The sequence below is a fragment of the Rhinatrema bivittatum genome, chromosome 7, assembly GCF_901001135.1.
Source record: "Rhinatrema bivittatum chromosome 7, aRhiBiv1.1, whole genome shotgun sequence".
Taxonomy (NCBI): domain Eukaryota; kingdom Metazoa; phylum Chordata; class Amphibia; order Gymnophiona; family Rhinatrematidae; genus Rhinatrema; species Rhinatrema bivittatum.
Genome location: NC_042621.1, coordinates 272,206,735 through 272,230,075, shown reverse-complemented (window position 1 = coordinate 272,230,075; position 23,341 = coordinate 272,206,735). Strand labels below are relative to the sequence as shown.

The 23,341-nt window shown below is 44.9% G+C and overlaps 1 protein-coding gene across 1 annotated transcript in view; it reads right to left on the bottom strand.

Annotated features, from left to right (window-relative positions):
- Positions 1-23,341, bottom strand: part of PDZD7 (PDZ domain containing 7) — a 149,229-nt gene that overhangs the window by 89,926 nt on the left and 35,962 nt on the right. The window contains exons 4-10 of the mRNA XM_029610248.1: positions 21,445-21,619; positions 15,442-15,618; positions 13,281-13,428; positions 6,549-6,609; positions 4,887-5,366; positions 2,986-3,183; positions 35-76 (exon numbers count right to left, since the gene is read on the bottom strand). Of these exons, the coding sequence (XP_029466108.1) occupies positions 35-76; positions 2,986-3,183; positions 4,887-5,366; positions 6,549-6,609; positions 13,281-13,428; positions 15,442-15,618; positions 21,445-21,619 (1,281 nt within the window). The remainder of the gene's footprint in view (positions 1-34; positions 77-2,985; positions 3,184-4,886; positions 5,367-6,548; positions 6,610-13,280; positions 13,429-15,441; positions 15,619-21,444; positions 21,620-23,341) is intronic.

The window sequence follows — 23,341 nt, the reverse complement described above, 5'->3', positions numbered from 1 at the left end:
GAGAGAGAAAAAAAAAGGGAGCAGCTCTCTTTACCCTTTTTTAAGCTCCTGATGGTAAATCTCTGGGCAGTGTTATCTGAAAGAAACAAGAGAAGCAGATATTAGAACAGACACCTGAACCCAAGCTTTCTAGGATAACCTTTTCCTGAACTCCAGGTTCATGGGGCTGCTATGCCGAGATGGAAAGGACAAGGTATGGAAAAAATAAATAAATATGCAGGTGCAGTCCTCCAGGCACAAGTGAGAACAAAGCATGGGATTAAGCACTGCAAGGACGAAAGCCACCCAGCAGCGCATGCACCCAGTCTCCCCGATTTATAGCAGCGGCAGTCTCGGACGGTCGGGGGACCATTTTGTGGTCTGTCTGATGCAAGATAGGTCGGAGGGTCGGAGGCACTGAATGATGCGCAGGGGGTGCTCCGCACGAGCCAGGAGGTCGGCTGTGCAGTTTGGTTGCTTCTCTTCTCTTATTTTACACATTCCATCCTGCAGTGAGTGCCACGGCTACTGGGGGTAATCCTGCTTCTACTCTCGGCAGCATTTTGGGTGACCCAAAATAAGTGACGTGAAAAATAAACAAAAAAACCCCCATTATCCTACCAGAGACTTTTCTCTGAATTTTCAGGGCCTGTTCCAGGTGCTGCTCTCCAAGCCCATGTTGGACTTAAATCAGAAGAAATGGGTCAAAAACCTGTCATCGTCCCTAAGAACTTTGTCGTTTGCTTCCAGCGATTGCGTTATCGGAATCTGATAAACCCTGCTCCTAGGTCAGTGTGTCATGCTGTGGGCCGGGAGGGAGAGAGAATGAGTGGGGATTCAGTTTGCACTCCCTTTTCCTGTGCACAGCACAGACCCAGCATCCACCTAGCTAACCTTTGACCCCCCCTTCTTGCTGGGCCGAGCAGTGGAGCGTGCACACCACGAGCAGCTTTCTGATAGGCGGAATGTGGAAATGTCTTTGAGCGATTTTAAAATGTTGCTGATTTTGCTCCTAATAAGGGTGCATTAGTACTCAGTGTTTGCAGCAGGCCGTGAGGCCTGGTCCGTGGCGTAAGCAAAACCACAAGACAGTAATAGGCTCCAGCCAACTTCAAACAGAACCTGCGCTGCTACCCGGATCTATGATTTGGCCTGCTTTCATCCAGGCCTGACCGCTCCAGCAGCCTCACGGGTGACGCTGTTCCAGAAACGGTACACCCCCCCTCTCCACTCCCTAAGTCCTAACTGCTAGTCCAAGGTTTGGAACTAGGGCCATCTAGTGGTGATCCCAAAGGGTCGCCATATGCACATACAAAAGGACACATATACTATCATCAAGTAGCTAAGGCATTCCTAAAGGCTCTCACCAACCACTTGTTTTTTTGCTAATTAACCAGACAACCACACTGCCAGCCAGAGGCTCAAAGCCTTGGTTTGTTTCTCTTCTAGTTGTTGAAAGGAGCTTTGCACACACAAGCAGGGGAATTGAGGCTGGGGGGGGGGGGGGGGGGGGGTGTGCTGCTGAGGCTCAGGGATGTAGTTGAGGCTGGGTGGGGCTATCAACCCATTTTGCTGAAAAAAAATGAATGAGCTGCTGAGGGAGAGACTGAGATTGGAGTGGGTGGGAAGGGCGGGGGAGGGGAAACAAATTAAGGTTTATGGAGATTTGAGAAGGGATGACAGGTTGAGAGAAGTTCTTGGGGGTGGGGGGCACAAAGTTTAGTGAGGGTGAGGGAAGAGAGAAAGAAGCAGGAATAGAGCAAACACTGATTGTGAAGAACACCTTTGGAAATGGTGCGTCCTCCATGAAATACACCTTTCCAACCGTAAAGAAATGCAGTCTGACGCCCCTGGGGCCCAAGAGCTGCAGAAATCAGTTCTTTGCTATGGTGGGAGGAATGAATGGAGTCTGTGAGTCTTAGGCCCTGCCTCTGTGAGGAGCTTTCAAACAGCGCACGGCCACCACTGCTTCTAACCCAGCAGGGACCCAGTTGTCTGTAGAACCTTGCGTTGGCCATGGATCCTGAAACAGAACCAAAAGGGGGAGTATCTACTAAGAGTCAAAGCCGTTTGGACAGGTTACTCACAGGTTATCCATCCGATGGCTAGTTTTCAATATTCCCCTCGCTTATCCGGATTTAGCCAAATAAAGGGTTATGTTGGGGTCGTTCTTGGTGAGGTTAAGTTAGCCGAATAACTTATCGGGCTAACTCTGATACTTCGAGCCAGCTGGATAAGTTATTCAGTCTGCTTTAGATGTGCCTGAGAGCAGGTCTAAAGGTCCTTAAAAAACAAAAAAAAGATTGCGGGTCTAATGGCCTATTACAAGTTCCCCCCCCCCTCTCTAAACTCAAAATGACTGGCCCTGCAGGGCTGAGCCTGCATCCTCCCTCCCTCCCCAAACCCCCTTCGTCTCTGGTAAATAGACAGAATGGTACTGGTCTCCCTCCCCTCCACCCCCGTCCCTCACCTTCCTACCCTCCCGGTACCTTCTGGCTGAAAGCTCTTCGGCCCAGTTGGTGCTAGACAGCGACCGCGACCTGGGCCGATGCTTCTGCTGTTGCTACGGGAAGCACGCTGGAAGGGATATCCCCGGATGTGGGCATCGCTAATGTGCTTAACTTGTAACCATGGACGGAAACTCAGAAAAATGAGCAGAAAGTGCATAAACTTATGATATACCTCCTACATAACATGGGACACAAAACACTCCAGAGCTTTCTCTCTTGCTGGGCTTTTGCGATAACAACCTTATTTGCGGTACCAGGCAAATTCCTAATAATAAAATATACACTAATTATTCTACGATAAAGGGAGCCCGGCAGCTAGAATCAGTCTTGGTAGGGGACGGATCGCCCGTGCACTCCTCCGTGAAACTTTTGAACTCTCAAACCTGATCGTTTAGGACAAATTTAGTCTAAAAATATTACTGTTAATAAAATTAAATTACTATATTCTTCCGATTTTGGTCTCTGACCAAAAGGGATATGAACTGATCTTTGTTACCCTTCTCTGTGTCAGACGGCGAGGGGGATTTGGATCTTCGCTTTGCTTCTGGGCTCTCGGTCTCCTTCTTCCCTCCTGGGTTTTGTTTCCCTGCACGCCCCCCTTTCAAGAACAAATTCAGAAAGGTTTTGGATCGCTGTAATGCGGCTTCGCCCCCAGGGGTCAAATGTTTCTCTTTCTTCCTCTTTTTCTTATGCTCTGAAAAAAAAACCAAAACAAAAAAAAAAACAAACAGAGAACAATAAAACTGATTGGGCTTAGATTGGTCTATTTTTCTAGGGTTCAAAATGTACAAAGATATTGCTGGGAGTGGCACAGCGCAGTGCTGTACAGACTTTCACTGTGAAAGCAAAAATGGTAAAACACACCTGGCTCTTTGAGAGCAATTTTCAAAAGCCATTTACTCTGGCAAATGCCAATCTACCCAAGCAAAAGGGCTTTTTGAAAATTGCCTGCCCTCCACCTAGCTAAAAGTACACGCGTTGTTCCACAGCTGCATTGTGCAAAGTTTCCAGGGTCGGGGTTAGGTCGGGGGAGGCGACAGAACATATTATTTAACACACAAAAAGTACAAAACTCTGAGGGTAGATTTTTTTTCCCAGGGCAGTTCTCAAAGGGAAAATATGCTCCCTACATCTTACATATCTGCAGGGAACACATAGATGAGCTCTGGTTTAGGTCTGTCGGGAGCTATGAATAACTCCTGGGCAACCCTCAGAGACCACTAGTCTGAGCCAGCTGGGCTGTTCTTATGTTCTTGGCTCAGACTTTCTCTTTGAGAACCGATACAAAATCCACAGGTCAAATTATCTGCTAAGTCTAAACATAAATAAATAACTATATGAAAATTATCTTGCTGATATGTGTGAAAACTTACAGTTTTCTTCTGCAAATTCAGGAAACCTCCCAAAAAACGACCAGCTGATGAGGTCATTTTACTCCCACCTGACTGCACCTGAAGTGTTCTGTTTAATATGAGATGTGGTGCTACAGTGACCAGAATGCACTGTAAGCAAGCAGCACTGATCATTGAGCCCTGGGGCATCAATTAATTAAACTGCAACAAATCCTGCACTTATGACTAGGAGGTCCATATTTTCAGCGGTGTGCCTGGCTAAGTCCGGACTTAGCTGGACCAACCGCAGGATTTGTATTCCCTTCTGCACTGACCGCTGCTGATCCGTCCAGAGATGTTTTTAGCCAAGTAAATCTGGAGGCCTTGCAGGGGTGTCCTGAGATGGGGTTAATTTATCCGGACGTCGATATTCAGGATTATCCAGCTGGGGGGGAGGGGTGTCAAGTGAGAGAGAGCTTTTAGTAACGCCCCCTAAGTTAGCTGGGTACGTCTGGTCGTGCCAGAGAGCAGTCCTAAAATGATCCAGATAATGTCATTTGGATAACCTGGACTTTTATCTGGGTATATTCAGCGGAATGCATAACTGGCTAACTTACCTGCTCCCCGCGCTGCTGAATATGGGCCACTAGTTGTTGGAAAACTGCACCTTGTTACTGAGGCAGCCAACTGGATGCACTGAGAAACATTAAAAGGGGATTGCTGTGCTGGCCTATGGTCACGAGTGTTTCAAATGCCTTAGCTGACCTAGCCCCCTTTTGTTGAGTAAAACACACCTCTGCTTTTAATATACCGCTGCTAACTGAAAAGGGCAAATATCTGCCAAAACACACGTGTTGTGCACGTGAAATGCGATTCCCTGCCGTAGTTGTGCACCAGGGCTGAATGGGGCCAGTACAGTGGGGGGCGCATCACTGAGATTTTGTGCTCTAGATTCTGGGCCTTCCACTGCCTTTCCTTCTTGTAAAAACAAAAAACAGCCCTGGTGCAGATGCTTGTCAGACCATCGATTTCTCAAACAAAGCAAATTGGAACTGGAGGCACCTACCCCACACAGTGAGAGAGCTCTGAGATCGCTTGATGGGCTTCCTCGGTCTGCTGAGGGCGAGCAGCAGCGAAGTTTTCAGAGAACTGAAACTTGAAAACTCCCCATTTGAGGGCTGCCTATCCTTAAAGCTCTCCGACCTAATGGCAGTATCCTTTAATAGCACGGTAGGCCGCACAGTTCTCTGGGTTTCGGGTAGAAATCTCCCTGGCTTCTGAGCTGCATCGGGATCTAAAGGCCCAGCTGGTGGCGGCTGCAGGTCGGTCTGGATGGCCGTCTCTGCCCTGTCCAGGCCGCGCTCGTGGAGAGAGTCCTCCGTGGAGATGCAAACGTCCACCATTTCCGCCTCGTACTGGGCTGGGCTGGAGATGAGGGCTTGATGAAATCCATTTATGGAACTGAAGGGGGTTCCGGAAGAATAGGAGGATAGAGAAGAGCTGGTCTCAGACGCTTGTGAGAGCTGCTGCAGTTGGCCATTTGACACTGAAGAGGGAACGAAAACAGTTGTTTAAACACAGAAACACAGAAATGAGGGCAGAAAAGGACCCCAATGGTCCATCCAGTCTGACTACACGTTTGGTATGAAAAAAATATTCAAAATGTCTACCGAAGAAAACTAAGCTGGAAATGCACAAGTACAGTGCCACCATCTCACCTGTAACAGCCGGGACCGCAGATTCATGAATGCCAACCTACCGTACAGATGCGGAGAACTCGGCTGGAAGAGGGTTGCACGGGTCTTTCACCTCTGGTTCAAATCTGCTTGAGGGCAGTAGCCCTCGGAAGTTATTACCCTGTGAAATCCGTGCGGTGGGCCATGTGCGATAAAGCTGGTGGTCTCAGCCTGGTTCCGAATCACATCTCAATCTGCCATTGATTTCCATTACAGGTTGCTGGCTCAGCAGGGAAACTGAATGTTTCCCTCCCCCCCCCCCACCCAAGAGGTGCTCCCTTCTAGGACAGGGTTAAGGCACGTTGGGGGGGGGGGGGCAGTATGGGGAAGCTCCTGCTGCTACGGCTTCTTCTGAGCCTTTTCTGATAAATTAAAAAAAAAATGTTCTGATAAAGGGAGGACTTTGATTTGCAGGGAATATGTTTGTGGGATGCCGGCCAAACTATGAGCATCTCTGGAGCACGCTGAAGGAGACCTTTGGGCGAAAGGGTTGAGGGGAGGCCAGAAGGAAAATTCAAACGTCGGAAGATATTATGAGGTGATGTACCTGTCCGGCCTGTCTTCTCCCTCTCTCTACATAACTTTAGAATAGGATTCTCAAACCTGGTTCTTCAGAACCTCCCATAAAAACAGGCCTGGGTCTTTGTGACCTCCGCCATGAATATTCACAATCCATTTGCGTACACTTACTCTTAAAACAAGGTTCAATCAATAATTCAGCTCCTTGGAAATCAAACCAGAGCTTGGTGGGGGTGGGGGAGGGGGCAGGAGAAGAGAAAGCTGTTGGTGGGTTCCTAGACTTGAGGACCCCTCTGATACTGTGTGAGAGGAAATGAGTTCTCTCAGAATTTTCTTCACTGCCCATTTAATCTTGGGAGCGTTGGGACAAACCCTGGGATTCCCCCCGTCTCCTTCAGTAACCAGAGCAGCTTCCAAAGAAATCCCAGGACACATCCCAAACTGCTTCTAAATTCCTTCTGCCCATTGCTTACATTTGTTCAGCCAGCAGTATTCAGCCACCATTTCTTTGTATGCAGGATACATGCCCGTCTCCTAAATGAAAAGAAAGGGGAACAAAATTAGCCATCAAGGGACCAAGACAGCGACACTCAAGTTAAAAGAAGAAGAAACTGATCTGCAGCCTTTTTTTGTGTGTGTGTGCGTTAAATAAATAATGTATTCCTGTTACTTCTGCTCACAGCTGAAACAGTATCCGCCGGGCCTTAAGTAAGTGACTCTGCACGTCGCCAAATGAAAGGGCAGCTCGTCCGGCTCCACAGCACTGATGTAATTAGGATGTGCTCCTTTATTCTGACGACATGTAGCGACATTAACTGGAGAATGCCAACACTTAGAAAGAAAGAAAAGCATCCCCTTGCCTTTAATGTTTAAACAAATGTAAGAACGCACACATTTACCATTCGAGATCCCAGGTCAGAACACTTCCAGCCCGAGACTGGATCATACAGGGTTAGAAAGTGGAGTGTGGACGGCTGGTTTAGCAATCTGTACTGTGACTTGGGAAGCTAGAGCTGATTCCCATCTCCTAGGCCCCCTTCCTTGTGCTGGTTTGGACTGGGAGTGATCCAGAGGCAGAGGTGAGGGGATGGGGGGAGAAGGCACCGCTTTGGACTGGAAGTGATTCAGAGACACAAGGAGAGGAGGGTGGGGGTCTTACTCCTAGATCTCAGCCAAAGAGCAGCCCTGGAAGCAGCTATAGAGAAAGCCCACTCTCCGCCCTTCCTGCCACAGGAGGTCACTACAGCATAATATAAAACATATACAATATAATTTAACAAAACAAGACAAAACCCATCTAGGATAAAAATATTAACTAAAATCAACTAAAAAAAGGCACATACTTAAGAACCAGGGGTAGGGTTAGTGGTGAGAGCAGTGGGATGAAAACCAGGGAAGCCAGGGTTAAAATCCCATTGATGCTCCTTTTGATCTTGGGCAAGACATTTAATACTACACTGCCTCAGGTACAAGCTTAGATTATAAACCCTCTGGGGCAGGAAAGCACCCGACTGTAACCCACCTTGAACTCAGATTTAGGAAGGTGCCTAAAGTCGCCACACACACTGCACTCCTGATTCTTCTTATTCAAACTAATTTCATCAGAGATCCAGATCTAGGGCATTTTACTTTGTATCCTTTCCGTCTGTTTTCTGTTGAAACTGATGCACAAGAGGGTGCCACTGAGCCACGTGGAAGATGGCTGTGTAGTCCCTTGGTTCCTTTCTCTGCCGCAGAGAAACAGGATGGTATGCACCTTAAATCCGACCTGTTCCTGAGGAGAATAATATCTATGGGCCTCTCTAGAGCACAGAATATATACTGTGGTAGGAAACACGGGCAAAGCCATGCGTTGTTTATATTAAATTTGCCTGAATGCTGGGCTTGTCTACCATGTTCTGTCTGGCCCTGACACAACACAGATTTGATCCCTACTGCATATCGAGTGCTGCTTTTCACCATGAGAGGGTCAAGGTCTGATATTTTTAAACTGATCGGCACTAAAGACAGTAGGAATCTGGGCATTGAACGGAAGTGTTTTCACAGCTTGATTAGTGGATAAATGGAGACACAAGTCGGGCAGTGGGATTCTTTTTTCTTTCAATAGACACAACAAAAACAGCCAAAACCTACCAGGAAGACAATTTAAGCAGTGTGATCTAAAGCCTGCATATTTCTGAGGCATCTTGCATGATGCTAGGGCCACTCTGAAGTGCTTCGCGCCATCTCTGCCGGTAACGCAATGGCGGCCGGGGGGGGGGGGGGGGGGGATCATTTGCATGTTTTCTGTAGAGAGCAGCGTTTAAGGCCTCGCTGACGGACAGAACCTACGCCATGCTTTAGTCTATGGATCTCCTCTAGGCAGAGAAGGGGCATCAGCCCTCATCAGAAAAAAGGAACGTTAGAGCCAAGTGAATACTGCAGACAAACATGAACATTTTATTCTCACTCACAAATTACTATATGAAACCTAATAATAGGGGGCATGAGCTTGACTTCTGTGTCTTTAAATTGCAGAATTCGGAGTCATATTAATCTCAAATTTAAATGGATTTTGGACTTTAAGTTTGTGAACCAATTCATTGGATAACTTGATGAATAGTTCTTATAGTTGGACTGAAGTGAATTTTGATCTGTGGCAAAGTGGCATTAAGTCAGTGAAATTCTCCTTCCTATAAGTTTGGTTTCCACGAAATTTGCAATCCCTTCTACAAATTTACTTTAAGTGGTAGTAAATATGGATGAAAGACCTAATTACAAAGCTGCCCTTTCTAAATTAAAAACTGTGCCCAAAGGTCAGGAGCCAGCTGTGATTATAGTTCCTTTTAACCAGAATCTTTTTAATTTGGATAGCTCTGTGACTAAAGGAGGCTTAGCAACACTGGTCTGTTAGTTAAGTTTCAAATACTACATACAAAAATCTCAGGTTCTCTCACCACACTGCACAAGCTGTTAAAGATCTAAAAGACAGAATGGATATCACTTAGATCCACTTAAGTGAGCAAATAGACCACTCAGCTCATACCCACAGGAGAATTTGATCTCTGGAACAAAACGTATAGTAATTGGAAGATAAATGTGAGGATCTTGAAAATCCTGAAAAGGATGGAACAGAGAATTTAACAGAAATAGTTAAAGATATCTTCCAACTGATTATTGGTCATGACTCTGGCTTCGATCTGAAACTGGATAGGGTTCATCGATCTCTGAGAAAAGGATCCCCGAGTAAAGCATTTCCTAGACCATAGTGATCTGCTTTTATCACTTCTGTGACAAATTTGGATGAATAAGGCAAGGCTCAAATATCACTTTATTTACAGAGGTGCCTCAATTAAAATGTTGCTGATTTGGTTCAAAGAATTCTAGCCAAGAGGAAGAAGTGCAACCTCTCACTAAGGGCCGGATTTTAAAAGGGTTACGCGCATAAGGTATGCGCGTAACCCTTTTAAAACCCCCCTGCGCGCGCCGAGCCTATTTTGCATAGGCTCAGCAGCGCGCGCAAGCCCTGGGACGCGCGTAAGTCCCGGGGCTTGCCTGGGGGGGGTGTGTCGGGAGTGACGCGGTGTTTTCGGGGTGTGTTTCTGGCTAGGGGGCGTTTTGGGGGCGTGGCCAAGTGCCCCGACACAGCAGCCTGTGTCGGAGCCTGCCACGCCGGCGCACGTAAGTTACTACTGCCCGGAGGCAGTAGTAACTTTTAAGATAAAGGTAGGGAGGGGGTTTAGATAGGGCCGAGGGGGGGGGGGTGAATGGAAAGTTCTCTCCGAGGTCGCTCCGCTTTCGGAGTGGCCTCAGAGGGAACGGGCAGTGCACGCAGGGCTCGGCGCGCGCAAGGTGCACAATGTGCACCCCTTGCACGTGCCGACCCCGGATTTTATAAGATACGCACGGCTACGCGCGTATCTTATAATATTCGAGTACTTTTGTAAAATCTACCCCTAAGTGTTTGTATACTAAAGCCATCAAATATTGTTTTCACTACACTTCGGCTTTGATGACAAAGAATACCATCTATCTTGTCCTATGGTGTGTGACTCAAGATTCTGAAAAAGTTTATTTTATATTTCTCGAAGAATGTATAAATAGAAATGTGGAGATAAAAACTGAACTGGAAACAGCAAGAAGCCAAACTGTATGCAGTGCAGCAATGCAAAAACAAAAACATTAGCTTTATGGTCATTTTATTCTGTATTTAGTAAGGTCTGTCTGTGTTCTGCATGTGTGACCCAGCTAAGGGTGTTCTGCAAGCTTGTAGTTTCTTGGAAGGGATCTATAGCAGCTTGAATGTTCTGTTTTCCTAATAGGAGGTATATTGGTGTTTAAGGCCTGGTGTAATTTTTGCAGTGCTGCCTTTTCATAGGTAGGGTTGTTACTGTTTGAGTTCCATAATGCAGGTGTAACTTTGTGCGCATTAGTTTGCGTACATTATTGCTGATCCTGGAAGTCTGTTAAGTGCTATATTTCTGTTTTGCAAAGAATGGAGAGTGGCTTTTTTGGGTTTCCATTCCCGTTTCTATTTCCATATTTGTAATTTGTGGTTTCTCTGTACTTGGTGAAGGTCAATTCTATGTGTGTGACTGAGGTGAAGTATTTTACTAGCATGTAGGCATTTGTATCAATATTATTTGTTGTGTTTTCGCAATAGAACATGCATTGGTGGTAAATTATGTTTTTTTCATAAGGAGGTCTATTGCACCTGGTAGAAGAGAGTGTTTATGTTGCTGTTACTGAGATGACACCAGAAATATCTTTTTTGTATGGTAAATTGAACGAGGAATGGCCTAGTTCTGTTCTGTAGCCATTGTTGGGAGGTCAGAGTGGATCCTGTAGATACAGAGTACATGTCTACATTTAGCCCCGTGACGATCAAGTGATCAGTGTGCCGCGACCCACCGGTTGAGAACCGCTGCTCTAAATTATGCTCCTCTTCTACATAGACTAGCTCAAGATTTAACAATATGGTTCCCTTATTCCATCTCTTGGAGGGGGCGGGTGGCAACCATTAAAATGAATGTGCTTCCAAGAGTATTGTTTTTGGTAGACAGGGGTCTTTGTCTCTAAACTGAATTCTCTAATTTCTAAATTTGTAAGGCAAGGGAAGAAACTGAGAATTCCTAGGAAAGTGTGATCGCCCCCTAAAGAATAAGGAGGCTTGGGTGTTCCAGATTTTCAGTTGTATCAGAAAGTGAGGATATGAAAAGTATATTGACCTGGCATGTGTGTCCAGAGTACAACGGGTCCAACTAGAAATGGAATGGACCAGGAAACAGGAGTGGCTCTTATCACCATGGGTGGCAAATGCCAATAGAATTGGGTACTGCGAGACTTCATCCTTTTAGAAGCCCTATTTTAACAATTCAGAAGACACTGATCAAAAATACATGGATTTCATTGCTCTCTTCTCCTTTTTAACCCATGTGGGGGAATCCAGATTTCCTGAGTCAGTTTAGCCCTAAAATGCTTTGCTAAGTGGAGAAGCTTAAACTTTAGCAGAGTAGGGCAAATGTTTAGTGGGGGAGAGGAGATAGTTAGGTGCAGAAGGGATAGCACTAACAGGCCGATACAGTACAGTGCGCTCCAACGGAGCGCACTGTTAACCTGCCCTTGGACGCGCGTTTTCTCTTACCCCTTATTCAGTAAGGGGCGGAAAACGCACGTCCAGCCCGCGGCACCTAATAGCACCCTCAACATGCAAATGCATGTTGATGGCCCTATTAGGTATGCGCGCGGGATACAGAAAGTAAAATGTGCAGCCAAGCCGCACATTTTACTTTCAGAAATTAGCGCCGACCCAAAGGTAGGCGCTAGTTGCTGCCGGCACTGGGAAAATGCACAGAAAAGCAGTAAAAACTGCTCTTCTGTGCACCCTCCGACTTAATATCATGTGCGTGCTTGTTATAAAATCGGGCGTACATGTGTGCACACTGGGTAGCGCGCGCACATGTACGCCCGTGTGTACATTTGAAAATCTACCCCTATGGGTCTTAAGAATCATGGCTGCTGTTGGCAAGAACGTGGAGAGAGGAGGACTTTCGTTCACACCTGGCAGACTTGTCCAAGATACAAATCTACTGGACAGAGGTTTTGTTGTGGACTCATCATTTTACCAGAGTGCTTCTGCCTCTGAACAACTTAGTTATTCTTTTAGGCAAGCCAAATGGGGAGTTTTGTCCTGTTAACAAAAATGGGGCAGATTTTCAAAGGGGTACGCGCATAAGATACGCGCGTACCCCCCAAAAACCAGCCCCAAGCTCCCCCTGCGCACGCCGAGCCTATCTTGCATAGGCTGCCGGTGCGCGCAAAGCCCAGAGACGCGTGTAAGTCCCAGAGCTTTGCTTGGGGGCATTCCGGGGGCGTGACCAAGGCCTCCAAAACTGCTCCCGGGCCAGGGAATGGCGCGCCAGCAGCCGGCTGGCGCGTGCGAGTTATGCCTGCCTTGGGCAGGCGTAACTTTTAAAATAAAGGTAGGGGGGCGATTTAGTTAAGGCTGGGAACAAAAAAAAAAAATTCCCTCCGAGGCCTCTCCGATTTCGGAGCGGCCTCGGAGGGAACGGGCAGCACATGCAGGGCTCGGCGTGCGCAAGATGCACAAACGTTCACCCCCTTGCGTGTGCTGACCTTGGATTTTAAAAGATACGTGCGGCTACGCGTGTATCTATTAAAATCTGGCGTACTCTTGTTTGCGCAGGGTTGTGTGAAAAAAAGTACGCCGCGCGCTTCTTATAAAATCTACCCCACTGGATATAAGTTTAGCAAACCTTTTTTAAGTGGCTGCCAGATGATTATCTTCCATTCCCTCATCATTTACATGGATTCAATTACTGTGGCAAACTTATACCATGCAACTCATTACCTTTCAGCTGTGGGGTTCCTATCAAAATATACCTATTTGGGCTCCGCTTTTGAGTAAGGTGGGTTCTCTTATGGAAAATATTGAATGACTTCGTTTTATTCGGTACAGATTGCCTTTTGTATCCTCCTGTAGTACTCGATGAGTGTCACTTTCTGTCTTTCTGTCATATGCTAATTGGTGTATGTATTGTTGGCACGTCTTCCTTGCTTTTTGCTATTTTATTATTTGCAAGTTTCAATAAAGTATTCCAAAATGGATAAAGAAAAGAAACTGGTGTCCAGCTTTGAGATGTAAGGACCCAAGATCAAAGAGGTGGATAGCAAGTAATATATAATAATGCAAATCATTGCCTTACCCTGATGGTCAGCATGATGTGCGTTTGTCCCTTTAGCACTTCCACTGCCTTGCTATGGCTTATGTCTTCAAAGTTGACTCCGTTGGCTGCAAGGACTTGGTCTCCAACCCTAATGCCGTTCTGCTCTGCTAACCCTCCTGGATCCACTCTACGAACAATCAGAAGCTCAATCAGAAAAAAGGTCAGGAGCCACTCTGACAGTTACAGCATTACAATACTCTACTTAAAAGTAATTTCCTTGTGCTTTTTTTTTTTTTTCAAATGGTTGCAATTCATAATTTGTAGACCGTAATTTTCTTATACATTATTTTGACAGGAGGGCCAGAGGTAACGTGTTTGGATCCCTCAGGATTCCGTGCCCCTCATGGTGCGTTACTGTGCTCAGCATCTACCTAATTGATAGTGGTACAGCATTCAGTGGAGCCATTGCAAGTTTATGCTTGGAGGTCATAGCATTCATACCTAACCTTCAAGAGTGGCCAAGGTCTAAAGAGAATAATATTACCGGTACCACTGCAAGCACCAGGGAAAATCCTCACACTCGAGTTTCATTCCCCACCCTAGCCCTGCCCCCAGGAATGCCTCCTCTCAGTGCAGGTAAATGCCTGTGCATTGTAGTACAAGACCATGTGCTTTACCCAACATACGAGTAAAAAAAAAGTCCTTTTATAAGTGACCGTTGAAAAACAGGTAAATTGGCTTTTAAAAATCTCTCTTCTGCAGGCGCATGTGCACAAGCTGAAGCTGTACCATAGGCAGAACTGAAGAGGGAATAGAAACTGAAGCAGCAAAAGTCTTTTTTTTTTTTTATATATACTTTGGCTTGGTAATTTCTCCTCTCTCTTTTTTCTTACAGGTCAGTAAGAACTAGGTCTGGGATTCTGGCTCCGGGAGCCTCCCTTCACACTTGTTTGGGGATTTTTCCTCCTATTGCACTGTTCCTAGTCTGCTTATTGCAGCAATGATCCTGAGGCTGGGAGCCTTCCAGAATCCTGGATCGTGGGTTCTAAATCTGGTCACCGGGTGTCGCCCTTAACGATGACCGGAGGCTGAGAACACTGCCTCCTCAGCATCCCCTACCCCAGTCGACTCGGGGTGCAGCCCAGAAATCATTTCTAGTAAGAAAATCTCTGTGGGCAATAATATTCTTTTAAAGCATTATTAGCAACGATGAAAACAAATCTAAATAAATGCACCTTGTTTTAGAAAACACTCCGCTAAAAAGTATAAATGACACTGACAGCAGAGCTGCTAGATTTTGGACTCATAGCTGGTAACACATGAGTAGATTTGCTACTTTACTTGGCCAGCCCGAAGAGGCTGATCCAGTCCTGGAATTTGCCCCGTTGCATGCCTTATTTCCCCAACTAAAGTAGAAACACATCTTTACGCATACAAGTGGCAGAACCAGGACCAGATCAGTTTCTTCGGCTACTCCTGGATGAGACGGCACCCTTCTCCATGAGTAGTTTGGCCCTTAATCTGCTGTATACCCCTTAGATACGTGGCACATAAAGAACCACCTGACAACAGCTTGGAGGGCCTTTTGGAAATTACGTGTATTGCCTAAAGGACACGGTCTACATTTTTTCTAGGTAAGGTTGCCACTGAAATGGTGAATACGCTTGCAAACTCATTTAAACCAGAGTCTAATTATTTACTTAGCTCTGCTCGGGGGTACAAATCAGGTCCTGTGATGACTGTCGTCTTAGAAAATGTTCCTAAGAAAACAAAGCTTATTCAATGTGTTGCTCCCATAGAACATGGCTATTCAGGAGGGCTGCATTAAGAAAAGCTTTGCTATTAATAACTGTATTCTTTGTCATGCAATGTATTGTTTTCCTAGTAATTAAATACATCTGCTTCTATATGCAATACATGAAAACCATCATGCGCCCGATTTCATGACTTTCTTAAGGAATTTTCAGGGCATTTCGAGACATTTAGTAGTGACAAAGTTGCACAGCTGAGTAAAAAGACAACGTAGTTGTTTTAACGCACTTTTTACATATTAGAATAATAAATTTAAAGATGATAAGTCTATGATGATTGCCAACCAGCTTCAAATAGCCTTTTTCAATTTTACTGTGCTGTTTTAGGCTGCTGCAGGATGTTGATCAATGGCAAAACAGCAACAAACTCTGTGAGGGTTTCAACCTACTTGGAAACAAAGAGCCCGAGTCCAAACTCCTTCCCTCCTCGAATATTAAACCCCAAGCAGTAATCATCCGAGGTTGTGTAGAGATGAACAATTCTTCTCGAGCCATCCTCTGAACCACTCTCAGATGGGGTTGACCCCCCTTTTTCCACTATGAGTCTTCTGTTTAGTATATCAACCCTAGAAATTAAAAGTATCAATACCCATCACTGCATATTCATTAACAAGTGGAAACCTGTGGAAAACTGAGGATGTGTCTTTTTTTGTTAAAAATTTTGGTTGTGATCAATATCTGCTTCTAGGACCTAGAAAAGGGGAACCCTCAGCCCCATGCTCACTGTATTTCTCCTTTTGTTGCTCCAGAGAAGTAATCCCAGAACAGCAATTCTGGCAAGTGGGTGGAATAGAAATTTCTATAAATAAATAAATCCTTAGGCCTGTGCACCTTCCTATCTCTGCATGAATCCCAGGCCTGCACCCCCAGTCTCCTCCTTGGTGTCCTGAGTCTTCAGCGGCTGTTAGACCATGAAGAAAAGGAGAAGCCTGGTGAGTCACTGTGGAACCCATCCTCTGGAGGCAAAAGAAGAGACCCAGTGGGGCCACCATGGACCTCATCCTGTGGTGGCTGAAGAAGAGGTCAAGAAGAGAGAGTGAGGCTCAGAGTGAGGGCCTATATGAGTGCGTGAGAGATAGTATGTGGGAGTGAGTGTTTCTGAGAATGAGAGGATGTATATGTGTATGTGTGTGCGTGAATCTGTGAGAGTGGAGCCTATGTGTGTGTGTGTGTGTGTGTGTGTGTGTGTGTGTGTGTGTGTGTGCGTGAAAGAGTCTGAAAGAATGAGAGCCTGTGTGTTTGTGTGTAAGAGACAGATGTGTATATGAGAATGAGAGACTATTTGTGTGTGTGTGAGAAAGGGAGCCTTTGGGGGTTGAGAGCATATGTATTTGTGTGTTCTTGTGTGAGGGAGCCTGCATGAGTGTGAGAGTGGGAGCTTGTGGAAGTGAGAGGGCCTGTGTGTGTGACAGTGAGAGCCTGTGGGAATGTGAATAGTGTGTGTCAGCATGTAAGTGGGAGCCTGGGTTTGAGAGCCTGTGTGTGTGCATGAAAAAAAAAAAGAGTGTGTGTGTGTATGTGAGGGAGCCCATGTAAGAGAAAGAGCATGTGGAAATGAGGTAGCCTGTGGGAATGAGAGTGTGTGTATAGGTATCTGAGTGAGAGGAAGTATATGCGAGTGTGTGTATGTGTGTGTGTTAGAGAGACAGAGCATGTATGTGTGTATGAGAGAGGAAGGGATAGTGTATAAGAGCATGTGCATGTGTGAGAGGGAGAGAGTGTGTGTATTTATGTGTGAGAACAAGTGTGTGAGAGAGGGGATTATGTCTGTGCATCACCTGCTCTTGCCTTATCGCACTAATTCAAGACATCACAGGGAGACTGGAAATCAAAAGTTCCCAGATATGGAGAGCAGAGGATTTTTATCCTTATGAATTTTAATTACTAGGGGGTAGATTTTCAGAGCCCTGCTCGCCTAAATCCGCCCAAAACCGGGCGGATTTAGGCGAGCAGGGCCCTGCGCGCCGGGAAGCCTATTTTACATAGGCCTCCCGGCGCGCGCAGAGCCCCGGGACTCGCGTAAGTCCCGGGGTTCTCGGAGGGGGGCGTGTCGGGGGCGTGTCGGGCGGCGGGCCCGGTCGTCGCGGCGTTCCGGGGGCGTGTCGGCAGCGTTTTGGGGGCGGGTATGGGGCGTGGCTACGGCCCGGGGGCGTGGCCGCGCCCTCCGTACCCGCCCCCAGGTCGCGGCCCCGGCGCGCAGCAGGCCCGCTGGCGCGCGGGGATTTACGTCTCCCTCCGGGAGGCGTAAATCCCCCGACAAAGGTAAGGGGGGGGTGTAGACAGGGCCGGGCGGGTGGGTTAGGTAGGGGAAGGGAGGGGAAGGTGAGGGGAGGGCAAAGGAAAGTTCCCTCCAAGGCCGCTCCGATTTCGGAGCGGCCTTGGAGGGAACGGGGGGAGGCAGCGCGGCTCGGCGCGCGCAGGCTATACAAAATCGATAGCCTTGCGCGCGCCGATCCAGGATTTTAGTAGATACGCGCGACTACGCGCGTATCTACTAAAATTCAGCGTACTTTTGTTTGCGCCTGGAGCGCAAACAAAAGTAGGCTGTTCGCGCTCGTCTGAAAATCTACCCCTAGGTGTTTTAGATGTGTCTACTGTTTTAAAATATTTTATTGGTATTTAGCACATTTTTATGAGTTTTAATTATTGGATGTTATTCTGTTCATCAGTTGTTTTGAAATATTTATGGAATTTGATAATCAAAAGCCATTTAGATGGATAACTTAAAAGTTATAATATACATAAACAGAGGTCTAATATATAATTTACATATATTCCCACAACAATGGTTCAAATAACCATTACAATCACGTATATATTTACTACATTTATTATTCAACAAAATACAAAATCAGTATAAACCTTCTGAGATGCATCCCAAATAATAAAATACTGTCTATTACATATCACCACATCTCATTATAAAACCCATCCATTCAAACCAACACACACATACCCATACACTCATACATTGTTTAATACATCACCATCACCTTTTACTATACAATATCCTACTTATGTATCATTCATGAGATTTTTTACAATATGTTGTAATATATATTAACCCTGCTATAATGTCCTTTTTGTATAATAACCTTTCCTATGTAGCGACCCTACATATATTTCATTATATTTCCTACATATATACATTATATTTCCCCTGAGGAAGTCCTCAACAGGACTTCCTCAGGGGAAATATAAATACATGTTCATTCAACATGAATCCAAAATGATTTAAATGATAAATTATAAATAGCAGTAACTCCAAAGAACAATCCACAGTGGGGGTTCCTCAGGCAGCTTGTCCTTAAAATATGTTGAACGATATATCCAATACACCACCAAACTTAATTCTTCCCTAATGCTGTATTCACTTCTCAAACTGATCTCTTCATCATAACATGACTCATAAACATTCTTAAACCACAGAACATACGAGATGGTCCATATGACACTTCAAATGCAAAGTTAGAAAATCTTTAACAAATCACCGCCGGGATGATTCAAAGGATCACCGCATCAAACAACTAACTGGGGCACCTGATTACTTCAGTCATTCAGAACACTACATAATTGGCCACTACCAGATTCCAAAATGGCCACCAACAGACCAAACAACATGGAGACACCCCCCCCCCAAAGCATGATATTAAAGCCGTAATCTTCTACAGGGACCCTCTCGCTCCTGGCACACATAAAATAGGTATTGGCTGGGATGGGATGGGAGAGTGCAGGCACCAACATCCTTCACTGTGGGTGGGAGGCTGGGGGGGGGAAGACAGGAAGGTGGCCGATCGTTGTGTTTTACAAGTGGGACCAGGGTGCTTGGCATTGTCCTCGAGTTCTAAAAAGGTTTGGGGAGAGGAGGGGTGGAGGTAGGAGACTATGGCTTTAGTATCTTGCTTTGTGTGGGGAGGGGGTGGGGGGGGTAGAAGGGGACTGGCCGCCCTCTAGTTTGTACTCTTATTTTGTTGGGGTAATGAAAGAGCTACTTACCCAGATATCATTTAACGATATCCAGCCACACAAAGATGGATAACTTTAGGCCTGCTCAGAAGCAACTAAGTTAGCCAGATAACTCAACTCCTCTCCGGAATGCCCCTGAACTGCTCCTTTTATATCTGGCTAAATTCTAGCCAGGTAACTAGTTTATCTGGATATAGTCATGTAAGCCATTTAGACAGATAAATATTACGTTATGGCTTTTGAATACAGACCTCATGGAAATAGCTGATGTGATTGTAAAAGTAACTGAACCAGCTGAGTGATGTGCATCTACAGTTCTTGTTCCCAAATGAGATGGAAGAGTCTGCCTACATGTGGACCTGACAAAAACTTTAAAAAAAAATTGTCAAAGGGGAGAAATTCATCTTACCCACATTAGAAGAGCTAATGCCCAGGCTGGAAGGAGGAGCTATCATCGCCGAAGTTAATGCAGCCAATGGATTTTGGCACAACCCATTAGATGGGGAGAGTGCCATGAAGACATTATGTCTTCCAAAGATTCCCATTTGGTGTGGCTTGAGCCCCCAAGGTATGCCAGTACATGATGGCCAAACTTCTTGAAGGTGAAGATGGCGTAGTGACTTACATGAACGATTTGTTAATCTATGGGACCACACCTGAGGAACATGACTGCTAACTGGAAAAGGTACTCGAGACAAAAGTAGCCTCAGGATTGAAATTAAACAGAAAAATGCCAGTTCAGATACTTTCAACTGGCATTCCAAGGACAACTCATTGGAAAAGAGGGAATGACCCAAAACAGGTTACAGAATATCACTCTGTCAGTTAGATGTTATTTTGACATATGACCACATCCTAGTCCTCAAGAGACCGAGAGCTGAGATATAGAGAATATGTTTTTGTCATTTAGGACATCAAATAGAGGGAGAGGTACAAACTGGTGGCCAGACATTGGACACTAAGTAAGAGAGAAGGTTTTCTCTTGCCAGCGATACCACATTTATAAGTCTAGCCAAGACAAGGAGCCTCATCTCATGTCATAACTGCTTGACCTCCCTTGACAAAAGGTGGCAGCTGACCTATGTAAGATTATAGGTAAAACTTACTTAATGGTCATTATTTCTCTTGATGGATGGAAAACCTACACTCACCTACTTTTTCCAGTACAGCAGAAAGTGAAAGATTGAAGAGCCTCTTTGCTTGATTTGGATTACTCAAGACCCTAGAAAATGACAGTGGGCCACAGTTCAAACTACAACTGTTCTCAGACTCCTTAGCTCAACATGATGCCTGCTATGTGACCACAAACCTGTATTTCTTCAAGTGAATGGATTGACAGAAGGATCAGGAGCCTGTGCATATAGGTTCCTGTGCCAACCAGATCATTCTCTTTCCCCTTGAGGCTACAGCACTACACCAACAGAACCTATAAGGGAGAGTCAAGCTATGCTCTCCACATTACCCTTCCTTTATTAGTAACAGCAATAGTCTGATTTTACTGTTGTGCAACAAAATGACACAAATGCTAAACATAGCTACAGAATTATTAATTCAGTGAAACAGCTACCAACATTCATCAGAGGAGACACGATTCACCTCAAAACTTTGAGACAGGACAGCTGTGGTTACTGAGCAACATGACACACCATGCTCTTACTTGCTCCAGACCCTAGAATGCACAGTGACCAGGCATAATTGACAGCATACTCAGCCCATATGCAATCTGATAGAAGTAGATCCTGCTCAAGTCCATGAGACCAATCAAGCTCCTTGGAGTCTGTTTAAAGCAGCGACCCACAAAAAGTCATGACCACCAGATTGGACAGAATAATGAAAACCATTAATAGACTGGACGTATAGTCTGGAGAGAGACAGCTGGGGCGAAATATTTCCTATCTGCTTCATCGGGCATATGACAGTCTACTTATTGTCCCTAGGGTTGTTCAGAAATTCTCATTTGTTTTCTAGTAGATGAAAGTGTTCACAATAGAAAAGAGGGAAAATGAGATGTGGATGGGGTAAATGGTCAGTGAAAGACTGTGTTGATAACGTTAACAACAAAGGTCATAGGGAAACAATAAAGAAGTTCCTATTCTAACTGAACCATCTAAAATGGGACCAATAACGCAACCATCTAAAGCAGGACAATCCTGACATTAGAGAATGAGGATATCAGTATATTTAACATGTAATCCTTATAACCACCATCTTTGTTAGTAAAAGATGTTTGCTTACTAATGCCCTATGTTTTCACTGGGGCAAAGTTCATCCTAAAACAACCCCTTAGGTCCTCATGACACTGGATAGCACTTTACCCCTGAATGAACTGGACATGCTGCTCATTGTGGCCCACAGAAGCAATGCATTGTGATTTTGGGTTACCCAGAACCAGTGGCAATGCAGAAAGGGAATTCCGCTCCGCTTACCATGTGGTCTTTTCTCTGGAGAACTTAATCCCTGGCACTTTTCCCATCCGCCTCACCATCATCCGTAAGCGGTTGTTGCCGGTCAGCACTTTAACGGCGCTTCCCATGGTGATGCTTTCCAGGCTGATACTGTTCACCTCCGTGATTTTATCCCCCACACTCAGGCCAGCCTGCTCTGTAAACAGGAGGGAACACAAGAGTCACCGTGCCATGAAGGGAGAAGTCTGGTTTGATTCCTGGAATGGGGGCAGGAGGGGGGTGAAAAGATGCTGTAGTATATTTTGTACATTTCATGCAAATGAAACTGAAGTTATCAGTAGCCACCAGGGCTGAAGCCTTGACGACTGGCACTACTGCTCACCTTTCAAACTTGTGCTAATTGAACCTCTTTTTTGTGTCTGTTACTGTGTGACCAATATATGCGCACATATGTTTTTTTAATAATAAATAAGGTATGAAAGTACAATCATTTACAATTGAACTGTTTAGCATGCCAGATATAAAACAACCCTTTGTATGTCCAACCTACCATAACATCACTGGTTATTTATGTAGCGGCTATGTGCAGAAGTTGCACCAATTATCAAAGCAAACTCATGCACATAAGTTTGTCTTGAAAATTACAGGAAAGAATGCGCAGAAATTCACATGCATATCTTGTGCACGTGAATTTCTGCACACAATTGTTAATATCAAAAGGAGGTGGAGTCTGAATTTATATACATAAACTCTCCCCCTCCCTCCTGTTGTGGTTCTCTAAAAGTAGATGCTTAGAGCCAACAGCCATAGAGAAAAGTTCTTTTATTTAAATGCTATAAAATAATATAAATCTTAAATATTATATAAGGCAGCACCTCGCAGATGATTCACTGAGAACAAGACTTTTATAGGTCTTACAGTTAGATAATTGTCAGGAATTTTATGGATTGGCTTTCTAATATAAGCTGATAATCTGAATGGCCATATGGTAATTTGCTCTCTGTCTCCATGCTAATTATCCTTGCCTCATATGTAAATTATGTTATCTATGATGTTAGTTGGAATGTCAATTGGCCTTGTATCTTTTCAAGAATGTTCTGTAATCTTAGATGGAATGTCAACTGGTCTTGTATCTGTTCTATAACCTTGTTGCTCAGCATCTTTTATCTAATGTTCCAACGTCTGTGTATTTAAGAAAACAGGTCCAAGTCTGAATCACAAATTTCATGCTTATAATGTTGTTAGTAATTGTAAAACTGCCTATGATCAAAAGTGAAAAACTTAGGAGACCAAGAATAATGACTTCATGCGTGACATGTCAAAAGTGTTTCACTGCCTCTTCACTGCTTTCCTTTATAAGCCATATCTAATGGGGACTGTGAGCACCACAACAATTCCCCCTTTTCATCATTTTCATGATTATATATCATAATAAGCTCCAATTACTGGTCTCTCCCCTCCCCCGTGGCTTAGGTTGGTCCTAGGGTGTGTCCATTCTAGAAGCTATAGACAGACTGGGCCTTACCCATCATAGGACAGAGGAGGCAGCCTATATATTGAGGCCTTTAGTTTATTTGACTTCAAATACTTCAGTAATGATGTATGAATTCATTTTTTGGGAGAAGTGGAAGGGCAAAGATCAGGTAGTTGCTGAATCGTTAAAGGCAGATTTATGGCAGAGATTAAACACACAAACACACATACACACACATTGTAGTCAGATATAAAGACAAAATTAAAAAGGTCAAAAAGTTAAAGTAAAAATACAAAATAGTTTAATGAGTAGCCTTTCTAACAAAAATGTCTAGTCTGTGTGCATACCTGATAAAAAAAAAAGGTCTCACAGATTAAGTCATTTTGTGTGTTTTTAAACTTATGAATGAAATGTAAAAAGATGCTATTAAAAATAACATTTCTA